The sequence below is a fragment of the Dromiciops gliroides genome, chromosome 2 (assembly GCF_019393635.1).
Source record: "Dromiciops gliroides isolate mDroGli1 chromosome 2, mDroGli1.pri, whole genome shotgun sequence".
In the NCBI taxonomy this organism is placed as follows: Eukaryota; Metazoa; Chordata; class Mammalia; order Microbiotheria; family Microbiotheriidae; genus Dromiciops; species Dromiciops gliroides.
In genome coordinates, this window is record NC_057862.1 from 405,416,239 (window position 1) to 405,442,432 (window position 26,194).

The 26,194-nt window shown below is 42.4% G+C and overlaps 1 protein-coding gene across 1 annotated transcript; it reads left to right on the forward strand.

Moving 5' to 3' along the window:
- The first annotated feature begins 13,285 nt into the window (after nt 1–13,285).
- SNX20 (sorting nexin 20) lies at nt 13,286–22,331 on the forward strand. Its single transcript, XM_043989208.1, has 4 exons — nt 13,286–13,368; nt 16,956–17,110; nt 20,034–20,185; nt 21,124–22,331. Exons 2-4 carry the CDS (start codon nt 16,969–16,971, stop codon nt 21,790–21,792), a joined length of 963 nt encoding a protein of 320 aa, XP_043845143.1. The 5' UTR covers nt 13,286–13,368; nt 16,956–16,968; the 3' UTR covers nt 21,793–22,331.
- The last annotated feature ends 3,863 nt before the right edge of the window (nt 22,332–26,194 follow it).

Genomic DNA, 26,194 nt, shown 5'->3' on the forward strand with positions numbered 1-26,194 from the left:
AGGGATGGGAGATGACTTGCCAGAGGTCAGCTGGCTAGTGGCAGAAGCAGAAGGATAATAGAATCACAGATTTAGGCCTAGAAGGGACTTCAGAATCCAACACCCTCATTTGGAAGATGAGGAAACTGATGCCTGGACAGTTTGAATGACTTACCCAAGGTCATACAGATAGTAGGCATCAGAGAGAGGATTTGAACCCAAGTCCTATGACTCCATAGTCTTTGTTCTTTCCATTGTACCATGAGAAGAACTTAGGTTTCCCAACTCCTAGTGCTGCTTCTCTTGTAACATGCTTCTGGCCCATATGAGATCATAAGATAAAAAGCATCTTAGCGATATCTAATCCAAATCCCTTATTTAAGAGAAGAGAATGAGGGCCAAAGTGGCTTGTCCAAGGTCACATAATAAACAGTAAAACCAGTACTTAAACCCAAATCCAGTTCTCTTCCTATTCCAGCACAGGTCTCTATCCCTATCTTTCTCTTTCCCTGTCTTTGTCCCTCTGTCTCTTTCTCTGTCTGTCTCTCTCTTCTCTTTGTGTTCTCTCTTTCACTCTGTTCTCTCTCTGTGTTCTCTCTCTCTCTCATATCTCCTGGTTAATACTTTCTTTTTCCCAGGGAAACTCTTTCTCCTCCAGCATTAATACCCTAGAGTCCATAGCAGGCAGAAGGTCAGAGTAGGAAGGGCAGGTAGATAGGTAGGTATTCTACAGTGACTTATAGCCACAAAGGGGTGGCATGAAATTAAAAAAAAAAACTTAACAAAAAGCTTGAATATTGTTCTTTTCACTACAGTTTCATCATAGGTCCTCACTTAACTCAGGAAAACAGCCCAGGAATGAGCCAGCACACTCCCACAGATATCACCCCATCCCCAGGCCCTTACATACAAGACAAAAAAAAAATCTAGGCCATTTCCAAACACATTCTGAGTCACCCCTGGCCCAAGATCCCAGACATACCAGATAAACTGAGGCAAACAGGTACATACAAGACTCACAGAGGTACAAACATCTGTACACCAAGATGCAGAGACATACTAAGAAATATAGACACAGGGAGGAGAGATATAAGAAACCTACCAGAAACACATAGGAGACATACATTGAAAAGAGACATAGGGGATAAGCATTATTTCACTTCTCAAAGCACATAACAGGATGGGAGGGCCCATTAAGGTCACACCCTCTAAGATGAGGCTATAACTCTCTAGACTCAGTCACAAGGCAGCCATGTGTCCCATATAAGAAGCAGTCAGGCTGGTTCCATGAGACGTGAGCCCTGTCTTCTGGCAGTGGGGAAGTCCCTGACATCAAGTCTGAAACAACATCCAGGGAAGAGTTTATCCAGCCTTCCAACAAAGCACGCTGTCTGTCCCTATCCTCTCTGTCCCATCTTTGTTTCTCAGTGTCTGCCTCTGTCTCTGTTTCTTTCTCTCTCTCTGTATTTCTCTCTCTCTCTCGCTCTCTCTCTCTCTCTCTCTCTCTCTCTCTCTCTCTCTCTCTCTCTCTCTCTCTCTCTCCTATCCTATCCTATCCTATCCTATCCTATCCTAAAATCTGGCTTACTCCAGTCCATACTGACACTATCTGGAAGTTCTTAAGAGTTCTGAACTTGGGAGTCAGAAAGACCTGAATTCAAAACCTGACTCGCATACTTAAAAGCTGTGACTCCTGGGAAACTTAATATCTCTATTCCTCAGTTTCCTCAAGAGGTTGGACTATCATCATCTAAAGTCACTTCTAGCTCTAAATCTATGATCCTCTGATTCTTTCATTGAACTTCTACTTCTTCTGCTGCAATTCAAGTTCATTCCTCCATAATGAAAAAAATATACATGGTCATTCATATTTATCGTAAAAACTCATCACAAATTTGAAGATGCTGCCCCCACTACCCTTCCCTTTGCCCACTCGCCATCTAACACCACCTTTGACCTTCTCCTGACTAACTCCTCTATTTGTTTCCACCTTGTTTTATTACCTTATTTTTCTGTCCCTTTGAATCATAGGAGAATAAACATGCCCCAGCAATGAAAAACAAAATTCTTTAATTCAGTTTCGATCCAAAGTTGGCATACGGTCCATAAGGAGTCATTTCCCTGAAGAAGCCGGAAGAGTAAGCAAAGGGGACTGGCCACTCCAGAACCCTCCTAGGCTACTGACATTCTGCATGACATCCATTTCAGTAACATACAGGTGTGCCCAATTTTTTCCCTATGGTGTAGGCCCACTGATTTGCATTTCTGGTTCTCCACAGTTTGAGTCTGTTTCCTTTAGCATACGCAACACAGGATATTAAACCTTAAACTAGATTCTCTGGGGAGCTCTCCCACTCTCATCATGTCTGGACCTGGCTGATGACAAGTTTTGCCCTTAACCAGAAACTCCTGGGGGGAGGAGAGAGAAACTGACTGGTTAAGAAATCCAAATTAGGTGAAGAGAAAAAAACATCAAGGAGCCAGCCAAAACCCCGGTAACATCCCAATCAAGCCCCAACCAATACCAAATATATCTCCAGTCTGTGGCTGTGTGGTTCATAAGGACCACAGGTGGAAACACTAGAAAGTTAGGGTAACACTTATCTCTCCTCTATTCTGACGCCTACTCAGGATAGATATCATCCAGTCCTAGTGTCAAGACAAGATATTATAAAGAGCCATTCAATAAGACCCCACATTTCCCCCTAAGAGGTGACCTTCCCTCAAAAGACATCAACCCAGGTTACCCCAGAGCATCTTCTCACAAATGGGCCAGTTATCATCTTTAATCATTCCTCCCTCTACCACACTTCTAGGTGGAGCCAACTCTCAGACTGCATAGGTCAAGATAAATCCATTTCAAGTAACGGGTTGGAGACAGAGGCCAGAGGGCAAGTCCTAATCGTCTGCCCTCCCTCCTACACCACAACCCCAATACAAACGTGCTCAGGTCTATGCCCCTTTCCCATAAATACCATTTAACAATCACTTCCTTTCTCCAGGCTTCATTTTTCTCCTCCTTAAAGCGACAGGTTTGAACTAGATGATCTCTCAGGGCTCTATCACCATGATTTCCTCTGAGTCCTCATGCTACCTTTTCATAGATGACCAACCCCTGAAGAACAGGGAAGCAAGGCAGTTAACACCGTCTTGGTGGCCCGGTGTTTAGAACAATCAAACAAGCATTTATTAAGTGTCTGCTCTTTGCCTGGAACTATAAGTTCTAAAATAGAAATGCAAACTTTCAAGACAGTTCCTGCACTGAAGTCAAGCCAATAAACATTTAATAAACGAATATTATGTGACAGGCACTTTGCTAATAAACACCAGAATTTTTTTTAAAGGCAAGCAGAGGCAGCTAGATGCCATAGATAAAGCACCAGCCCTAGATTCAGGAGGACCAGAGTTCAAATCTGAACTCAGACACTTGACATTTACTAGCTGTGTGACCCTGGGCAAGTCACTTAACCCTCATTGCCCAGAAAAGAAAAAAGGAAAAAACAAAAGGCAAGAACAGTTCCTGCTCTCAAGCTGCTCATATTCTAATGAAGGAAATGACACACAACTAATGATGCACAGAAGGGACATGTTCAGACCCCTGCTTTAGGAATATGACCACACTTTGGCAGTGGTACGGAGAATGGATTGGAGAGGGTAGAGACTGGAGGTGATGGAGGCCCTAAACTCTAGTGTGGTGGTGTGAGAAAGGGGTGTATTCTAGAGATGCTAAGGAGGACAGACCACCTCTGAATTATTGTGTCCTGTTCTGGGCAACACATTTTATGAGGAGCACTGAAAAATCTGAATATGTCCCCAGAACAATGACCGGAATGATGAAAGAACATAAAATTGTGTCTCAGGAAAAAACACGCTCTCTAGCTCCAGATATCCAATGCTGTCATAGGGTAGATGGATTAGACTGACTCCGTGTGATTCAAGAGGGGTAGGCTGGTGACAGAGGGACCACTTTCAGTTCAATATAAAAAAGAACTTCTCAAACAGTGAGACCTGTCCAATAATGGAGAAGCATGCGCCCTGGAAAAGGGAGGCACTCCCCATCTCTAAGGATCTTCCAGCAGACTCCAAAAGCACTTGTCAGAGATGCTGCTGAGGCAGCTGCTGCCCTGCTGGATGGGAGATGGACAGATGACTTCTAAGGTTACATCCTGCCATTTCTATCTCCCCTCCCATAACCTAGGAAGTAAACATCCCCCAGAAATCCATGCCAACCAGAGCCAAAGAACAGCGAAAGAGAAACTTGCAAAGCCCTGAGTAGCAAGAATTTGATAGTGAAAGTATTCAAGGGACCAAATGAGCCTTTCCCCCTCTACATGGGAGATAGAGGTATTGCTCACTGAAATCCAGAGCTGCTTGGGGCTTAAGGGCACCACGGAGAATGGAGGAGAGGGTGAGGCCTAAAAATGGGACCCAAGAGTCTTGCCTCATAGCTCCTGAATCCCACTCACCCTCTCCATTAAGGGGCAGAACTCTTCTGGAGGCCTCCAGCTTGTCCTATGGTACTACAACTTCCTGCCAGCTCCATCAATATTATGGGGAGGAAGTGTTCTTCCCAGGATATTCAGCCATTCCTTGGTGCCAGCCTGGAGGAGAAAGTGGGGTGATCCAGGAAAGATGAGATAAAGGCTGGTGTTCCAACTCTCATAAAGCTGCTAGGTGGCGCAGCTGATAGAGTGACCGCCCGGGAGTCAGGAAGACCCGAGTTCAAATTCGACCTCAGGCATTTTCTAGCTGTGTGACTGGACAAGTCACTTAACCCTGTTTGCCTCAGTTTCCTCACCTGGAAAATGAGCTGGAGAAGGAAATGGAAACAACCTTTGCCAAAAACAAAAGCCCAAGGAGTACTTCTGGGGGATGAACAAAGAGGCTCCTCATTCCCTTAAGTTTCTTCCCAACGAAAATTTCCCCGCCCTAAGAAATGCTTACTTGCTTTTGGTAAGCAGGAATTGTTTCATTCTTCGCATTGCTAAGGCCTAGCATGGTGCCCGGCACACAGTAGGCACTTGTTGATAGATTAATCCAATCACTTTTCACATCTCAACTCTGTTCCGCAGCTCAAGCTTCAGCAGAAGTACAAGGTAGCTGGGACTTGGTGCTCTCGCAAATGTTTCCCACATTCCTGGCTCTCTCCACAAGCCGAACCGAAACACCTCGCAGTCACAGCCCCTTTACTGCAGCCATAACCCAGAGTGCGGCGGGGAGGAGCCGGGGGTCCCAGTTCCCAGGACTGCTACGTACCCCTCCCACCCTGTGCTGCCCTGGGCATTGCAGAAAAGGGAGATCCGAAGTGATTTGGGGGTAAGGGGGGGTGTCTCTCTAATCAAGACCGGGAGCGGACAGTCCCCCAGACCCCTCCACCCGCAGCGCGCACACACCTGCTGGATCACCGGATTGACTCCACCTGCTGCCGTCCGCCCCTCCTGTTCCCGGGGCTCTGCGAGTTGAGCTCCGGCCCGGCCAGCTCCGCCCCATCCCTAACCCACCCCGCCCCCCTCTCCTAGAGGCGGGTCGGCTCAGGCTGGGAACTTCCCCGCCCCCTCGGGCTTTGGGCGGCTTCCTGCCTGAGGATAGGGCACCCCCACCCATGCATACACACACAGGCATGCACACGCACACACACAGAAGCATGCACACCCAACCGTTCTCAGAGCGGTCCCTAGTACTGGGTGGGGGCCCGGGACGAGCAGCAATTTCGTATGTTAGAAAACGTGCCATGGCCCTTCCCCGAGTAAACTCACATCAGAATGAGATTTGGTACCAAATCTCGCAAGTGATCATGGCCCATAATAGGCCGCCTTGTTCTGAATTCCCCCTATATAGAACTGAGAGAGATCTGGTTTGGAGAGAACCCAAGAGAGAAATTCAGTACAAGGAAGCCCAATATGTGGCATCAGGCGAATCATTTCAACTTTCGCAGCCTCGGCTCGTAGGAACATAAATTTAAAAGTTGGAACCTCAGAGGCCACCTAGTCCCACCTCTCATTTTACAACAGAAGAAACTGAAGCCTGAAAAAATGAAATTATTTTTTCCACGGTCATAAAGCAGATTGCAAAATGAGCTTCGTTTCTACTTCCTAACTTGGAAAAGGAGGAGGTTGCTTCCGCTGATCTCGAAGGTTCCTTCTAGCTCTAAATGTTCATCTGAGATTGTATTCAGTTCAGACTTTACCACATTGAAAGAATATTGTGTCTTTGGACGGAGTAGAGGTGTGGTAGCTGTGTTTCTCTTCATTATAATACACTTGGCAAAAGCACATTAAAACTGAAAACACAGAAAATTGATCACCTCGTGTTTTACAGGTTTTCTAAATGCTGGAAAAGAGGTTTGGTTTTTTTTGGGGGGGGTGTTTTTTTTTTGAAGAGATGAGGCGTTTTAGATTTTGTAATTCACACAGTGTTTTAAGCAGATATCTCCATAAAGTTGTTTCAAACAACTTGATGAGCTATTTTGTTAGGAAATAATTAAATAATGTAGAATAGGCATTGTTCCAAATGGCTTACAGTCACTATTTATCCAACTGAATGTTGGTGGCTTAAATGAAGGAATATTTATCATCATTGAAACCTGGATTTCTTCTCACAAAAACCCCTTTTATGCTTAGGTAGTTTATGAGTTTTATTCATCAAATTTTTATTGAGACTTGTTACATGCTAGGTGACTAAAAATGGATTTTTATTTTTTCAATCCTGGCCAAAAATAAATATACAGTGGACTTAATGAGGTATGGTAAGCAGAAGAGGCATCTTTCTCCTTAAGAATTATCAAATCATTATGGCCCATGTCTGCCACTCACTAGTTATCATTTATCTCTTTGATTCCAGCAGGTTAAACCCTGCTCCCTTTGGCCCTCAGTTTCCTCTCCTGTATAAGGAGGGGTTTGAAGGAAATAACTGCTAAGCATCCCTTCTCTCTGTTCTTCTAGATTATATGCCTGGCACAGAGTTAGCTGCAGGGGGCTAAAGAAGGAAGATAGAAAGTCCCTGCAGTCTCTGAGTTAACTGTCTCACTAGTGGGGTAGGTCTTGTGTCTATGAGACAAGAAAAGAATGCAGAAAGGTATACAATTATGAACCAAAGTTTAGACTTCAGAGGCAGGGCAGCCTTGTGGAAAGAGCAGAAGACCTGCACTCAGAGGATTTGGTTTTAAACTCCAGTCCTTCTACTTTCTTTCTTTTTCTTCTTTTTCTTTTTGGGGCAATGAGGGTAAGTGACTTGCCCAATGCCACACAGCTAGTAAGTATCAACTGTCTGAGGTCAGATTTGAACTCAGGTCCTCCTAAATCCAGGGCAGGTGCTTTATCCACTGCACCACCTAGCTGTGCCCCCTTCTACTTTCTAACAATCAGACCTTGACAAGTTATTTTACTTCTTTGGGGTTCTGCCCTGCTGAGACCTCAAGGTTGTTCCCCCTATCCTTTAAAGAGGAAAAAATAAAAGCTCAAAAATAGCTTTTAAAAAAAGTCCAAATATGTTCTCTAGAGGATAATGCAGGAGAGGGTGAGGCCTAAAATTGGGACCAACCAGTTTATTCTCTTAAGGTCTAGTAGGCTTTCCTTTAGGACATCCACAAATGGGTGAGAAAATAAAGTTAGCTGAAAGAGCTATAATTAAGTAGATGGGTGGTGGTCAGATCCCCTGAGGCCAAGACCTTCAAGTTCAAGTTGGGCAACTTTCCATACCAAGAGGCATTACTTCCTTTAGCTCCTTCCTGTCTATTCAGTTTTCTTATACTTTATTCCCCTCCACACACTCTATGATCCAACTAAACTTGCTATTTCTCATACAGGACACTTCATTTACTGACTCCATGCCTTTGTATTGCCTAAGTGATTTGCTCAGGATCACATAGCCAATATGTGTCAGAGGCTGGATTTGAACCCAAGTCTTCCTGGCTTGAAATTCTCCATGCCTGAAATGATTTCCCTGCTCACCACCACCACCACATGGCTTCTCTCAAGACTCAACTCAAGTCCTCCTTTCTGCAGGAGGCCTTTTGGGGTCCCCCAGCCATTTCCTCATAAAACAATACTTTTCATTTGTGGTTATCTCCCAACTACACTGTATTTATCTTGTGTGTACATAGTTATTTGCATATTGTATCCCATGTTAGAAGATGTGCTTCTTGAAGGCAGGGACCCTGTTTTTTCCTTTGTATCTCTGACACTTATCACAGTGCCAAGCACCTAGTATTGACTCTTAAACGCTTATTGGCTGACTCAACTGATTAGATGGACCATGTAGACCATGTAATTTCTTTTCTTTTTTTTTTTAGTGAGGCAATTGGGGTTAAGTGACTTGTCCAGGGTCACACAGCTAGTAAGTGTTAAGTGTCTGAGGCCAGATTTGAACTCAGGTACTCCTGACTCCAGGGCCGGTACTCTAATCACTGCGCCACCTAGCTGCCCCATAGACCATGTAATTTCAACAATTCAATTAAACAAATTATTATTGTCTACTAAAAGAGTTTATGCTAGGCAGGCCCCTGCCCAGAAGGAGTTTAAGTCTATAAGAAATGGATACAACATATACTAATATAACTGTAAACATTTGTAATGGTTCCCCAACTTTAATCTTTTTCCTTTCCATTTTGAACATTGAAAGAGAGTAATCTCCCTACAAAACTGTTCTCATAAGAGGTAGAGAGGTTTAGCAGGAAGAGTTAGCCTTGAAGCCTGGAAGACCTGAGTTCAAATCCAATCTCTGACATATATTGGCCATATGACCCTGAGGAAATAACTCTAAGCAACTCTCTAAGACCATGAGTTGAAAAAAGGTGTTGACCTGCATTGATAGAGGGAGTTTACTCATCTAATAGTTCCCCATAGGTTTATACCAATAAAATAACAGTTCCATTCCCTATTCCTATCCTTAATACCAATTTCAACATGTTATTCTCTGATCAAAAACCTTACAGATGTTAAGTGATAGAACAGATAAAACTGAAATGCCAAAATGAATTCTGTGGTCTCATCAGTTTGAATGTTCCTGCCTATGATGAAGAATACTGCCAATCCATTCCTACCCATCTTGTAGTATTCTTATCTGTGTTCTTCTACAAGTTTGGCACTGGAGGTCCACCTGATATGTTGGGTGAAAGGATTCCCCTTTCTTTCCTTTCCCTCAACATTGCAAGGATACCATTGATTACTGTGCTCCCTCTTACTCACCACATGATCAGTACATATTTTCTTCTTATCAAACATTTCCTTAATTACCCTGTTTATGCCTATTTTCTCCAGAATTCCTTATTGGTTATTATGGAGTTGCCTGCTCACAGCCACCATGAACTTCTGTGGCATTTATTTTCAATTTTTAAATTTCAATTTAATTTTATCAATTTATTTTCAGAGACTTTTTTGTTTCCTATCTTGTTGACATATAACAACACCATGTAAAGTTGAATGTTAGTTTTAAAGAGAACCCCGGGTTTTAATGATGGCACCTGAGTACAAGTACCTCTTCTGCTATGTAATTCCTGTGTGAGATTAGGAAAATCACTTAGCCTTGACCCTCAGTTTTTTCATCTCTAACAGTAATTTCTCTGGGTTGTTGTGAAGATCAAATGAGGTAATGTATGTGAAATGCTTTGAAAACTTTCAACCACTTTGTAAGTGTAAAGACACACACACACACACACACACACACACATAATTTGAGTTCTCAGAATTCTGGTTAACAATATCAGCCCAAGGATTCTCTACCCTTCCAAGAAGATCTTTCAAAAAATCTGTGATCCCATTAAAGGTAAGAGCACCAGTGTCCCAGTCTGTTACTGGATTATTTCATTATAAATTTGTTCAAAAGCATTTCATTATAAATTTGTTCTGACCTACTAGGTCAGAAATAACCATAATTGCAAAGATTCTCTTTCTAATTTCTCAACCCCCACCACAGAGTAAAAGGAGAAAATATCTTCTTCTATGGGCTGATTTTCCCTCTCTCAATTTCGAACCACATACTTTTTTGGCTTAGACAAAAAAAAAATCACTGATCATGTCCAGGTAATTTACCAGCAAAATCAAGTAATTAATGAACATTTAAGCAAAGTTTAGTGACTATGATGAAGTTCAAAGTCAGCATCACTTCTGTGGTCTGGGAAAGCAAGTGAAAGAAGAGTTTCTACCTGAACTCTGTTCTCACCAACTGTCATGTGAGGAACAGTCCTTTGACTGACCTCCTCAAAATAAGTTCTTTCAGAGGCAGCTTTGGTATAACAAAAAGCCTTTATTGCATTCTCCTCAGGATGGGCACTCACAGAAAAACAGTAGGTGAGTGTCAATGCTGAAAAAGTGCAACCTTTATTTATCCTATGCTCCGCCATGATCAGTCCCTCCCCCTGAGCCACTATAGGTTGCTAGGCGCAGGTTCACAATCTTCCCAGAAGAGTTCTAGCTAAATTCTCCTTGATATGTTACCCCTCCCATACATATGCACTTTCATATGACCCATGATCAAAAATTGGGTGGATATTTTAGACAGGGGCCTATTAAGCAAGTGAAGTAATGACTAGGATTAAACTTTTACGTATTTTTACTAGGACACCAGTGAGATCCAGCTCATACTGGTTCCTATCTCTAACCCTGAAAAACTTACATTTTCCTTTCTTGAGTTGACATAATTTACTAGATAATATTGCCTTGCTGTTCCTTATATGGGCATGCTTTTCTAACTGAGAAGAGTCCACTATTATATTAGGTTGTTACTATATTTCTCACAGTCATAACTGCTTATTCAGCCTGGCATTAGCTTTGGTTTACATTTGTCTTCTTTTTTCTTCTTCTCTGGTTTGTTCACAGGATCATCTGCTTGAGCCTCCATCTTAAACCTTTCTGACTCCTTGTGTGGTGTCCCAAAGCTTAAATAAAAGTCCCTTTCTCTAGTTTCCCCCCACCCCCAAAGCTTCTACCAAAAACTTGAAGCTTTCAGAATTCCAATTAACAGTCTAAGTCCAAGAATTCTCTACCCTTCCAAGATCTTTAAAATCTCTGTGACCCCATTAAAGATAACAGCATCAGTGTCCAAAGTCTCTGTGATCCTGGGCCTTGGCTATTGGCATCTCTAAGCTCTGTGAATTGTCTCTGTACCCTAGGGATCCATATAGCTGAGATGCTAGACAGGAAATGTTCCACCTTTAGGTTCAGATTGGTCTTAGGCAAGACTGTTGGATTACAACATATAATTTTCTTCATTTGAAGTAACACCTTCGGAGCTCTTAGCTGATTCAGACAGTCTTGTTACAAATGATCAGTCATCTTACTGTTTCAGTCCTTTCAGTGAGTTTTCTCTCTATTCTGGTAACTACTATAGAATCATGGAATCATACAGACTATCAGACCTGGAAAGGACCTAAGAGATAATTTAGTCCAACACTCTTGTCTTACAGATTGGGAAACTGAGGTCCAGAGAAGTCTAATGATTTGCTCATATACCCAATTAATAGTAGAGCCAAACCTGAAACTCAGATCAGGTTTCCTAGTTTTTAGCCCATTGCTTTTTCCAGTGTAAAAAGGGTGTGTATATTGTAATCCAAAAACCTTGCTTAGGATAATAATAATATTATATATAGTGCTCTATGGGCATAGTGGATAGAGTGCCAGGCCTGGAGTCAGGAAAACTCATCTTCCTAATTTCAAATCTGGCCTCAGACATTTACTAGCTGTGTGACCCTGGGAAAGTCACTTCATCCTGTTTGCCTCAGTTTCTTTTTTTTTTTAGGGCAATGAGGGTTAAGTGACTTGCCCAGGGTCACACAGCTAGTTAAGTGTTAAGTGTCTGAGGTCAGATTTGAACTCATATCCTCCTTAATCCAGGGCTGGTGCTTTATCTACTGTGCCACCTCGCTGCCCCTCCTCAGTTTCTTTATCTGTAAAATGAGCTAGAGAAGGAAACGGCAAACCACTCCCATATCTTTGCCAAGAAAAACCCAAGTGGGGCCATGAAGAGTTGGACATGACTTAAACAACTGAACAACAACAACATAGTACTCTCTTGTTCACAAAGTACTCGATTGTGTGTTGAAGGCAGCTTGAAATTTGGAACTGGAGAAGGGCTGAGGGGTTAGATTTGGAGATATAATTTCAGAATCATCAGCAAACAGGTGATAATTGAAGCCCTATTATGACCAGTGAGAGAGAGGCTGAATAGAAAAGTCAGGACCAATCTTGGGAAGAGTGCTGAACTTGGAGTGAGGAGATAGCTCTGCTCAAATCCCAGCCTCTGATGCTTACTAGCTTTGTGACCTTTTTGTGCCTCAGTTTTCCTTATCTATAGAATGCACAGGAGGATAGCTATGGCACCTACCTCACAAGACTTACACTATATAAATGTGAGCCATTATTATCTTGAGGATCCAATCACATTTAGCAGAAGGAATAGTCACAGTCAATGGAGACAGGAGCAGCAACAACATTTATTACTAAAGAGCCTACTATGTGGGAAGCACAAAAATATGAGAAACATTATCTCATTTAGAAATATTGGCTAATTTGATCCTTATATTATTGGCTTTAGAAATATGATCTCATTTGATTCTCACAACAACTCTAGAATGTAGGTGCTATTATTATCCCCTTTTTACAGATAAAGAAACTGAGACTAACTTGCTAGTAAGCATTAGAGGCAGGTCTACCTAACTCCAACTCCAGTGCTCTATCCAGTGTGCCACCTACCTACCTATGACTTAATGACTGATCTGAACCCAAAGGTAGCAAACACATTTTTTGTCTTAGAACATCAGTTATAAAGATCCCTAGAGTATAGAGACAATTCATAGAGCTTAGAATTGCTAAAAGAACTTTATCTAGTGCTTGAAGGCTTGCAAAACATTCAACATCTATTATTTCTTTTTTTTCTTTTTTTAACATGTATTATTTCACTTGACCTTACAATAATGCTATGAGATGGATGCTATTATCGTCCTCATTTTACAAATGAGGAAATAGAGGCTAAGTGACTAATTCAGGATCACCTGTGCTTTTCAATATTAACACAGAAGGGGACTATCAAATAACAACATTAGTTTCTGGAATGAGAGGAAGATATGCAGCTTTTAGATGAGAAAACCCATTAGGAAAAAAAAAAAACAGAAATCCTTGGCTCACAGAGTAACGATGTCTTGGGGTCAGGAGAAATGGCAATCAGCAGAACCTTTCACTTTGAGGCCAAACTCCATACCCTCCCAGCCTGCTAGCCAATCAGACCAAAGAGATCTCAGCAAGTAGGCTGCTTATTTCCTACTTGTAGAATAAGGAAGTTAGAGAAAAGCAGAAAAAGAACATGACCGTACTTCAGAAAGACTAGGAAATTATGTGAAATCCAACAGCATCTCTCCTGACAGCAGACACACTCAGAAGTTATCCTCAGAGGCCTCAGGTTAGTATTTTTTTTTAACATGGTTGGCTGGGCGGGCCATTGGTTTTCCTGCACGAATCTGTCTACTTTTAAATACAGTAGTTCCTTTGAAAACTTCTCTTGGCTTCTGATTCAGACCACCCCATGGGACCTAAAACAGAGCTCAGGCTCTTCTTCCACACTCATAGAGAAAGGACTTCTTGGACAGGCTTAATATCTGGGGAAGCGGGTATGGGCAAGATTGCTAACTGGTGAGTAAGTAGAGGACTGTGGTGAAACCTTCTGATGGAGATAGGGAGTAATGTCAAGTTCCAAGAATGGGTGTGTTTCTATCATCCTCTCTCATCCCCCATATTCCTTCTGAAATCTTTTGCTTTTATATACTTGTTAATGTAAAGAATATTGTTGTTGTTGTTGAGTCATTTCGGTTGTGTCTGACTCTGAATGACTCCATTTGGGGTTTTCTTGGCAAAGATACTGGAGTGGTTTGCCATTTCCTTCTCTAGCACATTTGAAAGATGAGGAAACTGACGCAAACAGGGTTAAGTGACTTACCCAGGGTCACGCAGCTAGGAAGTGTCTGAGCCCAGATTTGAACTCGGGAAGATGAGTCTTCCTGACTCCAGGCATGGCACTCAATCCACTGGACCACCTAGCTGTCCCAATATAAGGAATATTTTTTATTGTACCTATAATGATTCCAAAGCTAGAGGGAAGGTGGTTGTGAGAGACTGTGTAATTCAAAGGAAAGAATCCTGGATTTGGAGCCAGAGGACCTGAATTCAGCTCTTGCCTCTGTCAAATGGTCATTATAGTAACTGTGTGGCCCTGGACAAATTTCTTATCCCCACTGGACCTCAGTTTCCTTATCTATAAAATTAGGGAAATGGACTAGGTAGTCTCTAAGGTCACCCCCAGATCCAAATCAATGACCCTATGAACTATTTGGGAGTGAGGGTTAGAAGGGGTGCAAGGGTGTAGACCTCTGCTTTCATTGGAATAGGAAATGCCCTCTCCCAATGCAGATGGGCACACCTTCTGCAACTTAGTCTTAGAGACTGAACCCATTAATTTTTTTCTTTATTTAGAATTTTGTTTTTTCCAAATTACATGTAAAAACAAATTTTGACATCAATTTTTAAAAACTTTGTGTTCCAACTTGAGCCCATTAAATTAAAAGGAGAAATGTGTGGCACATCTGGCCTATCAGTAATACCTAGGTTTTAAATGTAGACCAGAATCACCTAACTTCCCCTTGTTTAAAATAAACCCCCAGCCCCAAGGTGTATTGACTCTGACTATAATATTGTCCATCTGCACTGCATGTGAACTAAAACAAATAGATGGCCAATATGGTGAGTGGCAGATTAGTAGGCCTGGGTTATAGTTTCTGGGGCCCAGGAGAGAGAATCCCCAAGAGATGAATACCTAGATCTGGGCCAGGGGCCAGCCGACATCTGCTGGCATCATTGCATGACTGGCCTAACCAGACCCCTTGATTTCAAGAGCATGGCTGGAAGAACCAAGAGACTTAAAAAAGATTGGGGGTCAAACTTTAGTTCTGATTCTATGAGGTCCCCTCTCTAAATGGCCTCCATGGGATTGGCAAAAGACCAGAGCATTCTGCCCCTTCTGAGTAGTAGGAGGAAGGATGTTACACAACACAATATAACATTTGACCTCTGGTAGGTTGCTTGTCTCATCTGGAGAAATTGAGGAGATGCCCATCAACTGGGAAATGTGCTCTGTGATTGTGATGGCATAAAAATAAAATTAAAACGAGGAGCTGGTTGATTTTAGAAAAACACAGAAAGACTTGCTTGAAATAATGAAGAGTGAAATGAATAAAACCAAGAGAACATTGTGTACAGTAACAGCAATATTATTCAAAGAACAAGTGTAAATGACTAAGTTATTCTGAGTATTGTAAATATTAAAATCAACTACAAAAGACCTATGAAGGAATATGCTATTCTCCTCCAGAGAAAGAAGTGATAAATAGAAGCATGCATAGTATGGTTTTATATACATACAACACATACACACACACACACAAACACATAGTGCAGGGGTAGGGAGGAAAGGAGGTAGGGAGGGAAACAGTTCAGAATTGAAAATGTAACAGAGGGGGGCGGCTAGGTGGCGCAGTGGATTAAGCACCGGCCCTGGATTCAGGAGTACCTGAGTTCAAATCTGGCCTCAGACACTTGATACTTACTAACTGTGTGACCCTGGGCAAGTCACTTAACCCCCATTACCCCGCAAAAAAAAAAAAGAAAGAAAGAAAATGTAACAGAAGAATAAATGAAATGAAATTTTAAAAAAGGAATAAATGACTTCCCAAGGTAAAAAAAATAGGGAAAATCATTCTGCCAGGGGGCATAATGGATAAAGCTTTTGACCTCAGAAGACCAGAGTGATTCCTGCCTTACAGACTTACTAGCTGTGTGACTTTAAACAATTCATTTCACCTCTCTCAGCCACAGTTTCCTCATCTGTAAAATGGGGAGACCTGAGTTCAAATCCGGCCTCAGATACTTGACACTTACTGGCTGTGTGACCCTGGGCAAGTCACTTGACCTTCATTGTCCTGCAAAATAAAAAAAAAAAAACCAAACAAGCAAACAAACAAAAATAGCACTACTTCACTGGTTGTGGTGAGGTTCAAATAAAATAATAGCTTTGTGGTTTTGCAAACCACAAAGTGCTATATAAATACCAGCTATTATTATGATGTTGTAAGGATATTATAAGGATATATAAGTATTATATGAGCACAGTTGGGAAAGATTTTGGGAAAAAATGACTCTAGCAAAACATGACCAGATGATATAGAATATCATAGGTCTCTTCTTTGCCCTCCAAGAAAGTTTCCTGCTTTCAACACAAAAATATGAATCCTCCTATTAGGATAGTGGGAGGCTCTAGGTGATGCCTTTTCAAGGGATAGCAATGTTTCTATCAGAACCGTAGAACACATCCCCACCGAGAATGAAAAAGCTGCTACCTCCTACAGGTACCTATCCCCTGGAGTTTTCCAATTGACTACTATTAGTTTATCTGGCTTAAACCTCAGGAAACATTACCCTGAGCCTGGAGCCCCAGCCCCAAATAGCTAATCACACAATGAGACAATTTGGAATCACCCAAGGTTGTTCATGAGAATTTGATTTGAAAAACCAATGGGTGGTATAGTGGACAGACAGATGGACTTGGAATCAGAAAGACCTGGTTTTGAGTCCTAACTCAGACATTTACTAGCTGTGTGATCCTGATAAGTCACTTAACTTCTCAGCCTCAGTTTCCTCATATGAAAAATGGGTCTAATTATCATACTATTTGTTCTTCTTGTTCTTGTTCCTCCTCCTCCACCACCACCACCACAACCATTACTACTACTACTACTACCACCACCACCACTACCCACCTATATAACTCATAGGGTTACTGTGAGAGATTAAATAAAGCATTATATGAATGTGACACTGTGATTATGACTAATTTCCTCTCTCTACTATCAGGAGGAATGTTAAACAGATCTCTAACTTTGGAAACCTTAGTTCTCTTCTAGACAATGTGTCCCCGTTGTCTGTCTCTTGTGCCCACAGCAGCCTACAAAACATGGAGAATGACCAGCACCCTGGGAGTTCAGGCTGGAACAGACATCTTGATGCCCACCACGGAGAGAAGATAGAAACTGAAGCAGGAGCAGCTGCCCCACTCCATCCTGATACCTTCAGCCCAAGACCAGAGCAAGACTTGAGTAGGTTACTCCCTGTAAACCTCCCAGAAGAGGCAGGAGATTGGAGAAACCCAAGGATTCTTCCTTCTCTTCCCACATACCACTAACTTTGGGCTCCTCTGAAGGGAGCACAACTTCCTATTATACACTAGGAATCAATTTTGACGGAAAAGTTCTTCCTCAGCCAGCCTGAACTGCTACCCAATCCATTCCTCACCATCTTAAACACTGGAGTGTGTTTAAGGACTCCAGCAGATTGACCCCTTTATCATCTCTACTCTCTTACTTTTCTTCAAACTCTCCCTGCCTATTGGCTGCTTCACTCCTACCTGCAAATATGCCCATGTTGTCACCAAATTCTGAAACCCTCAACTGATCTTAGCCATCTCTGCTTGCTATCATCCCATATCTCTCCTGTCTTTTGTAGCTAAACTCATTTGGAAAGCTGCCTCCACTTCCTCTCTTCTCTTCTCATTCTTATCTTTCTGTAGTTTGGGTTCTGATCTCATCATTCAAACAAAACTGCTTGCTTCAAAATTGCCAGTGTTCCACTAATTGCCAAATCCAATGGGCCTTTTCTTAATCCTCATCCTTCTTGACTCCTCTGAGGCCTTTCACACTCTCAATCACCCTTTTCTCCTCGATTCTCTCTTCTCTCTAGGCTTCAAGACTATTTTCTCCCAGTTCTCCTCCAATCCATCTGAACACTCCTCAGTCTCTTTTGCTGGACTAATCTAGGTCACCTGCTCACCATGGATGTTCTATAGGACTTCTCTGTCTTGGGACTTCTTCTCCCTCTCTACTATTTCACTTTAGGATCTCATCAATTCCCAGTGATTCAATTATCATCTCTATGCTTATGATTCTCAGATCTCTTTTTCCTACCCTAACCTCTCAGCAGACCTCTAGTTTCACGTCTGACTGCCTATTAGACATCTCAGACTAGACGTCTGGTAGACATCTTAAGCTGCACCTGTCGAAAACCAAACTCATTCTCTTTTCCTCCAAACCCTTTCCCCTTTACACTCTTTCCTGTTACTGTCAAATGCACCACCATATTCATGGTCCCCCAGGCTCAAAACTTAGGTGTCATCCTCATCTGCTTATTCTCTCTCACCCTCATATATCCAATCTGTTGCCTGTTAATTCCTGAATACACTCCCTTCTCTCCTCCGATACAGCCAATACCTTGATGTCTACTCTCCTCACCTCAAGCCTGTACTATTTCAGAAGCCTGTTGGTTGGGTTGCCTGCCTTAAGTCTCCCCACTCCAGTGATCCTCTATGTAGCCACCAAAGTGATTTTCCTAAAGCACAGGTTCATCCATGCCCTCTCATTACTCAATAAACTGCAGTGGCTCTCTATCACCTCCAGGATCAAATATGAAAACCTCTGTTGGGTGTTCAAAGCCCTTCCAAACCTAACACCATCCTCACTCCCACCCCAACCCCCACAAATTCTCTCATCCAGTGACACTGGCTTCCTTGCTAATCCTCATATAAGACACTCTTATCTCCTGACTCAGGGCATTTTTACTGACTAGCTCTCATGTGCTCTCTCTCTCTCTCTCTCTCTCTCTCTCTCTCTCTCTCTCTCTCTCTCTCTCTCTCTCTCCCTCTCCATCTATGTCTCTTGGCTTCCCTGATTCCTTTAAGTCCCAGCTAAAATCCCCCCTTTACAGGAAACCTTTCCCAACCCCCCTTAGTCCTAGTGCCTTCCCTTTGTTGTTTTTCCCCTCTTTGTCCTGTATATAGCTTGCTTGTACAGTTGTTTGCATGTCGGCTCCTCCATTAGATGGGAACTCCTTAAGGACAAGGACTGTTTTTTGCCTTTCTTTGTATTCCAAGTACTCATCACAGTACCTGGCCACATAATAGTTGCTTAATAAATATTTATTGACTGATGAATTGACTGACTCAATGTGACCCCAAATTATGAAGTCAAATATATTGTAAATACATATATGTATCCATACACATATGCTTAGAGATGTGTGCATATATATGTACATATAGAGAGATGTCACATCAGTACACCATACATGTATATATATATAAAACAATAAAATAACTTTTGAATTATACAACAATCTTAGCTATTTCCTATCTAATCTATGGCACTGCTTCCTTTTTTGCCCCTTCTTTATGGAAAATTTTGCAGAAATTTTTAGCATCAGTGTGGATAATGGAGAGTGGTCTTTTTCGAGAAGCATCTAAATCGAGAAATGCCTGAATCATGGGCACTGCTCACAGTTGTCTTCTTGACTTCCTCGCTTCACCTAGTTGTGGGACCTTGGACTAAGCCTCTGAAAGATAATTTCCTCACCCACAAAATGAGGGGTTGGATGAGGCTATTGGGGGCCATCTCCAAGGAAGAAAGAAGGTTACAGTTTAGGATAAGGAAAACTTTCCTAAGGATTAGAGCTGATCAAAAATGAAACAAGTTGCTTTAGAGAAGAGAAAGTTTCCTGTCAATAGAAGTCTTCAAGCAGAGGCTTAATGGTGATTTGGCCGGGGGTGGGGGAACGGATTATTATAGAGGGGCCATACAATTTCAGTAGGGGGTGGAACAAGATCTCTGAGGCAACAGAATATATTACCAAATAATAATAGATTACTGGCCTAAGAGGAAGGAGATCCAGATTCTAGTCCTGGTTCTGCCACTAATTCACTGTATAATCTTGGTCAAGTCTCTGCTTCTCTGGGATCTATTTTCTTTCTGTGTAAAATCAAGGGACTGAACCAGAGGATCTCAAAGTTCCCTATCAATTCTTCCTGTGGTTCACTAAAAAGAAAGGATAGGCAAATTAGTTCACTTATGAATAACTTCTCGTGACACTTGTGAGATTCCCTCAGAACAGAGGCTCAGCCATCTTTCCACATCCATGGGGCAAGGGTTGTTCTTCTCCCAAATATACTTATCAGTAATAATGCTGTCCTTCCAGATTTCAGCAATGACTCAAGCTCCAACTCTTCCATGACCACAAAGGAGCTCCAGGAATATTGGAGGAATGAGAAACGCCACTGGAAACCAGTCAAACTGCTCTTTGAAATCTCATCCACCAGAATTGCAAAAAAATTTTCTTCCAAATATGTGGTAAGGTAAACTACAGAAGTGCCTACCACCTTCTACCAGCTCCTAGTCTTGGTTCTGCCACTGGGCCCCAAATTCTTCACCTTAATATGGGAATAATAATGTTCCGTTTACCTCTCAGCACAGCTACATCCTACAGGATATGTGTCAATGTCTCTTTTTTTTTTTTTTAGATTATAAAGTCTCATATTAAGAAAAGGTATCCTTGTCCTGCTCTTAGGAAGTTTATAATCTAGTTAGGGAGATAAGTCCTATAAACAATAGTGAGGAATCCAATGCAGTGGGTAATTAAACATCCTTTCAATCAATAAATAAACATTTATTAGGCCATTACTGTGTGCCCCTGGGGGACGGCCAGAGAGAATATACAAAGAAATGCCCTTTCTGCTATACTATCCCAAACAATAATGATGGTATACAGACATGTTAACACTTTATGGCTGACAATGCACTTTTACATTTATTATCACTTTCATTATATACTACTTAATTATTACATTTAAATTTTATTCAGAAAGTATTTTTAAAGTATTTACTATGTCCCATGTACTACGCTAGGCACCAGAGATTTTTTTTTTTTTTTTTTAGTGAGGCAATTGGGGTTAAGTGACTTGCCCAGGGTCACACAGCTAGTAAGTGTTAAGTGTCTGAGGCCGGATTTGAGCTCAGGTACTCCTGACTCCAGGGCCAGTGCTCTATCCACTGCGCCACCTAGCTGCCCCACCAGAGATTCTTAGACAAAAAAAAAAATGTACCCAAGGAACTTGTTTAATCTTGTTTAATGCATTTAAATACATCACTTGAAGAGGAGGTCAGTAGGTTTTACCCAACTGCCAAAGGGGTCCATGATGCCAGAAAGCCCAAGAATTCCTGGCTAAGACCTGATTTGGAGCACAGTTAAATAATTTTGTCTTTTCTTTCCTTTTTAAAAAAAATCTTAGGTGTATAAAATCATCGTCATCCAGACAGGGAGTTTTGACAGCAACAAAGCCATCTTGGAGAGGCGGTACTCCGACTTTGAGGTCCTCCAGAAAAGTCTCCTGAAGAATTTCAGTGAAGAAATTGAAGATATCGTCTTCCCTAAGAAATACTTGACAGGCAACTTCACAGAGGAGATGATCAGTGAGAGGAAGCTTGCCTTCAAGGAGTACCTGAGCCTTCTGTATTCCATCAGGTGCGTGCGCAGCTCCAGGGAGTTCATCGACTTCCTCACCAGAGCAGAGCTGAAGGAGGCCTATGGCTGCCTCAGGGCAGGACAGTACATCAAGGCCTTGGATATTTTTATCCAGGTGGTGCCCCTGCAGGAGAAACTCACCCGCCACTGCCCCACTCTGGTGATCCCTTCCCTATGTGCCATGCTGGTGTGCCACCGTGACCTGGAATGCCCTGCAGAGGCCTTTGAGGTGGGTGAGAAGGCCCTTCTCCACTTGCCCACCCGCTCTAGTCACAGGTACTATGTCCCATTGCTGGAGGCTATGATCCACCTGGCCTACATGCTGGGGAAGGACTTTGTGTCTTTGCAGGAGAAGCTAGAAGAAAGCCAGCTCCAGAAGCCCCCAGCTAGAGGGATCACCTTGAAAGAGCTGGCTGTTCGAGAGTATCTACACTAAAGGAAGTGATCATAAGAATAGCTCACGTTTCTGTATGGCCTTGCAGTCAAGTCAGGTCAAGTTAACAAGGATTTATTAAACTTTTACTATGTGCCAGGAGCCATACTAAGTACTAGGGATACAAAGAAAGGCAAAAATGATCTCTACCCAGAAAGGGCTCACATTCTAGTATAGGAGACAACATGTAACTATGTAGATAGATCACAAGTAGGTAGACAAAAGATACATACAGAGTAGATATTAGACACTGTGAGGGTAAGGCAATAACAGCTGGAGGGACAAAGGATTCCTTGAATAAGTGGCATTTGAGCTGAGACTTAAAGAAAGTCAGAGAACCTAAGAGGTAGAGGTGAACATTCCATCATGGGGAATGGCTGCTACAACTGTGGAGAGAGGACATTAAATGTCATATTCAAGGCCACTGTTGCGAGGACAAAGAGTGTGTGGTGGAGAATAAGGGGTAAGAAGGTAGGAAGGCAGCTCTAAAAACTCTTTCTTTTACAACAGACCTAGGTGGTGCATTGGATAGAGTACCAGGCCTGCAGTCAGGAAGAGTCATCTTCCTGAGTTCAAATCTGGCCTCAGATAATTCCTAGCTCTGTGACCCTGTCACTTAACCCTGTTTGCCTAAATTTCCTCATCTGTAAAATGAGCTGGAGAAGGAAATGTCCCACCATTCCAGTATCTTTGCCAAGAAAACCCCAAGTGGGGTCATGAAGATGTGACTGAAATGACTCAACAACAACAATGAGGTAGTTACTATAAATGTTATTATCTACATTTAATAGATGAGGAAACAGGCTCAGAAAAGTGGGATAATTTGCCCAGGGTCTCTTTCTTGGGATGATAACTTGAGCTCAGGCCTCTTGAATACTATGCTCTTCCCACTATATTAGAGATTCTTGTTTTGTTTTGTTTTGTTTTTGTGAGGCAATTGGGATTAAGTGACTTGTCCAGGGTCACACAGCTAGTAAGTGTCAAGTGTCTGAGGCTGCATTTGAACTCAGGTCCTCCTGAATACAGGGCCAGTGCTTTATCCACTGTGCCATCTAGCTGCCCCTATATTAGAGGTTCTTAACCTAGGGTCCATGGACTTTTTTTTTTTTTTTTTTTTAGTGAGGCAATTGGAGTTAAGTGACTTGCCCAGGGTCACACAACTAGTAAGTGTTAAGTGTCTGAGGCCGGATTTGAACTCAGGTACTCCTGACTCCAGGGCCGGTGCTCTATCTACTGCGCCATCTAGCTGCTCCTCATGGACTTTTTAATAAAAATTATTATTTTTCTATAATTGGCTTCCTATGAATTTTATTTTGTTAATCTAACCTCATGGTTCTCAGAGGAAGTTCATAGGGCTCTCCAAACTATCCAAAAAATGTTAAGAACCCATGAACTGAACTATCAATTGAGTCCTTTGGCCCCATTCAGCTCCAGTTGCAGTCAGGCTGCAAGCGGCTATAGCAAAGAGAGCATGTCAGGTGTCCAGGGCTATGTCGACATCTATACTGTGAAGTGGAAATAAGGAAAAATCAACCAGTTGGCTGGCTGGCTGTCTGCTTGCCTCCAAACTCCTGGTTTGAATTTAAGTACATGAATGTTTCGAACAAAACTCAAACTGCTCTGGCAGACATGGATTGTCCAAACCAAATTTTTGAACTCCAAGTCTGAGGCTTGGGCAGCCTTGAGGAAAGGACACAAGTGGGATTTTGTGAAAGGCCTCTTTGCAGGAGCCAAGTGTGGAAATTATTACCCTTACCCTTTTGAATGACAACAAGATTTGTTAAAAGGTGTTTTTTTTTATTGTTGTTGTTTTTTGAAAAGTGATTGCCACCTCCCAGCTTCACCTTGCCAATGCCTTTGCTTGTTCACAATTTTCCTTACTTTCTCCCCAAAAGCACAGCCACCAAACAACCAGATTCCACAGTGTATAGTTAATAGAATTATTCAGGGCTCTGAGAAAAGGGACCGACTTCAAAAGACAGCTTCAGGAAACCAAACTCAAAGTGCCCTGGCCTGTAGGAGCTATTGAAAACACTCAATTCCTCCTCCCCCCCAAATCAGTGTTTCTTAGAGCATCTTTCACCAGGTCACTGCCAGATGCAGGCTGATACATCAGTATGTTCTTCTAAATCCATCTACAAACACTCCTGCACTCATATTTTTCTTTTTTTTTTTCTTTTTTCTTTTTTTTAGTGAGGCAATTGGGGTTAAATGACTTGCCTAGGGTCACACAGCTAGTAAGTGATAAGTGTCTGAGGCTGGATTTGAACTCAGGTCCTTCTGAATCCAGGGCTGGTGCTCTATCCACTGCGCCACCTAGCTGCCCCGATCCTGCACTTATATTAATGATGCCATCTCTGATCATTTCCCTCCTGCTTCTTATTGTCCCTCATTATTCCTTAAGTTTTGTGCCCTTCCCTGTTCATTACCTAAATAAATCTCTAAAACCATTGGTTTAAGTCCTGCTTCTTCCAGGAAGCCTTCCCTGACCTCCCTGGCCCTCTACTTCTCCATTACCTCTCACAAACAGTGGTGAGGTCAGTTATTGCCTGCTTTTTTCACATGGGCCTTCTAACCGGGATGGAAGCTCCCCGATGGGAGGAGGGAGGCCTTCTCCTATATTTGCCACAGCACCCATTACAGATCTGAACACATAGAAGAATTTCTTTCTTTCTTTCTTTCTTTCTTTCTTTCTTTCTTTCTTTCTTTCTTTCTTTCTTTCTTTCTTTCTTTCTTTCTTTCTTTCTTTCTTCCTTTTCTTTTCTTTTCTTTTCTTTTTTTTTTTGGTGTGGCAATTGGGGTTAAGTGACTTGCCCAGAGTAACACAGCTAGTAAGTGTTAAGTGTCTGAGGTCGGATTTGAACTCAGCTTCTTCTGAATCCAGGGTCAGTGCTCTATCCACTGCGCCACCTAGCTGTCCCTAGAAGAATTTCAATAGCTACTTGTTGACCTGAATGGAATTTGAGGGGGATTGCACTGAAGTGGCCTGGAGGAGAAAGCTGCCCCCACCTCCTTGCCAACAGTCTAAGAAGGAAGATCAAGTTGCCTTCAAGGCTAGACTACACACAGGCTAGACCCTCCGGAGCCCTCACCTCTCCAGTAGAGCGTTGCAACATTAACCAAAGACAAATGTAAATAGCATGGGACCAAATGACTTCCTAAAGGGGATCGCTGTATTGGAATCCATTGAACTTTGGCTCCATTCCATCTCCTTTTGTTACCACTTGAGCCATTAGGAAGCTAATTCTGTGCATCCCATTTCTTGAAATAAGGAAAGAAGCCCGTGAGGAATGCCTTGTTACTAATGAAACATATGCAGGCAAGATGTTGCTTCTCTCTGAACGGCGATGGCTTGTTTACAGGGAATCCTGTGATCTTCCACATCATACAATAATTATTAATTCTTGTGAACTACCATCCCACCAGAGGATGACAGGGAACCATTTCCCCCATTAAACAAATAAAACAAAATGAGTTTGTTTATGTAGAAAGAGGAAAGGAACATTTCTCGGGGGAAGAATAATAAGGGCCTTCAAAATCCTTCCAGCCTCTATCCATAGATGTATGGATTTTTATAGCTAAGATCATAGATTTAGAGCAAGAAGGGGCATCAGAGGTCACGGAGACCAACCCTTTCACTTTACAGATGAGGAAACTGAGGTCAGGGAAGTGAAGTGACTTGGCCCAAGTCCTATGAGGCAGAATTTGAACTCAGATGATCTGATTCCGATTCCAGTTTGCTTTCCATTGGATCAGATAGTGTGTTCTCTGATAGGCCTTGGGGTAAAACCAACTAGGAGTTCTTATGGAGAGACACAACATCCTCCAAGGGCCAGCAAAGGCCCCCATCTCGCTCACTACTCCATCCCTTTGCCATTTCACAATTTGCTCCTCTTCCTTAGCCTCATTGACCCATTTCTCCTTATGACCAATATGTATGTGTCCCTCATCCTTTTGAGCAGCAAACTTTGTAAAAGAATTTGAGCTTCTTTGGACCCAGAGACTTTGGACTGGGAACCAAAAAGAAACACAGCCCATAGTCTTGGAGCTGGACACCGTCCCAATGAGGTCTGGTTTATCTTTGCTGACTGTTGCTCATGGTGCTTCCTGAGTGGAAGTATTGAAGAGACCACATGAAAATACACCACATAGACTTGTAGGCCTTATTTTTCCATTAGGATTCTTTGATCTTCCTGACTCCTTCCCATATTCTCACACAGTGACTAATCCAAACCTCTTCCAGCTGGATCCGAAGTCCATCCCCTTAGCCATGACTCTCAGCAGATGACCTCACTTGCCTCCTACTTTACTGAGAAGACATGCCAACCGATGGACTTTAGACCATAAGCTAAAACCCATGGCCCATGTGCAGAAAAGGAGAGCTGATGGGAAGGAGCATAGTGCC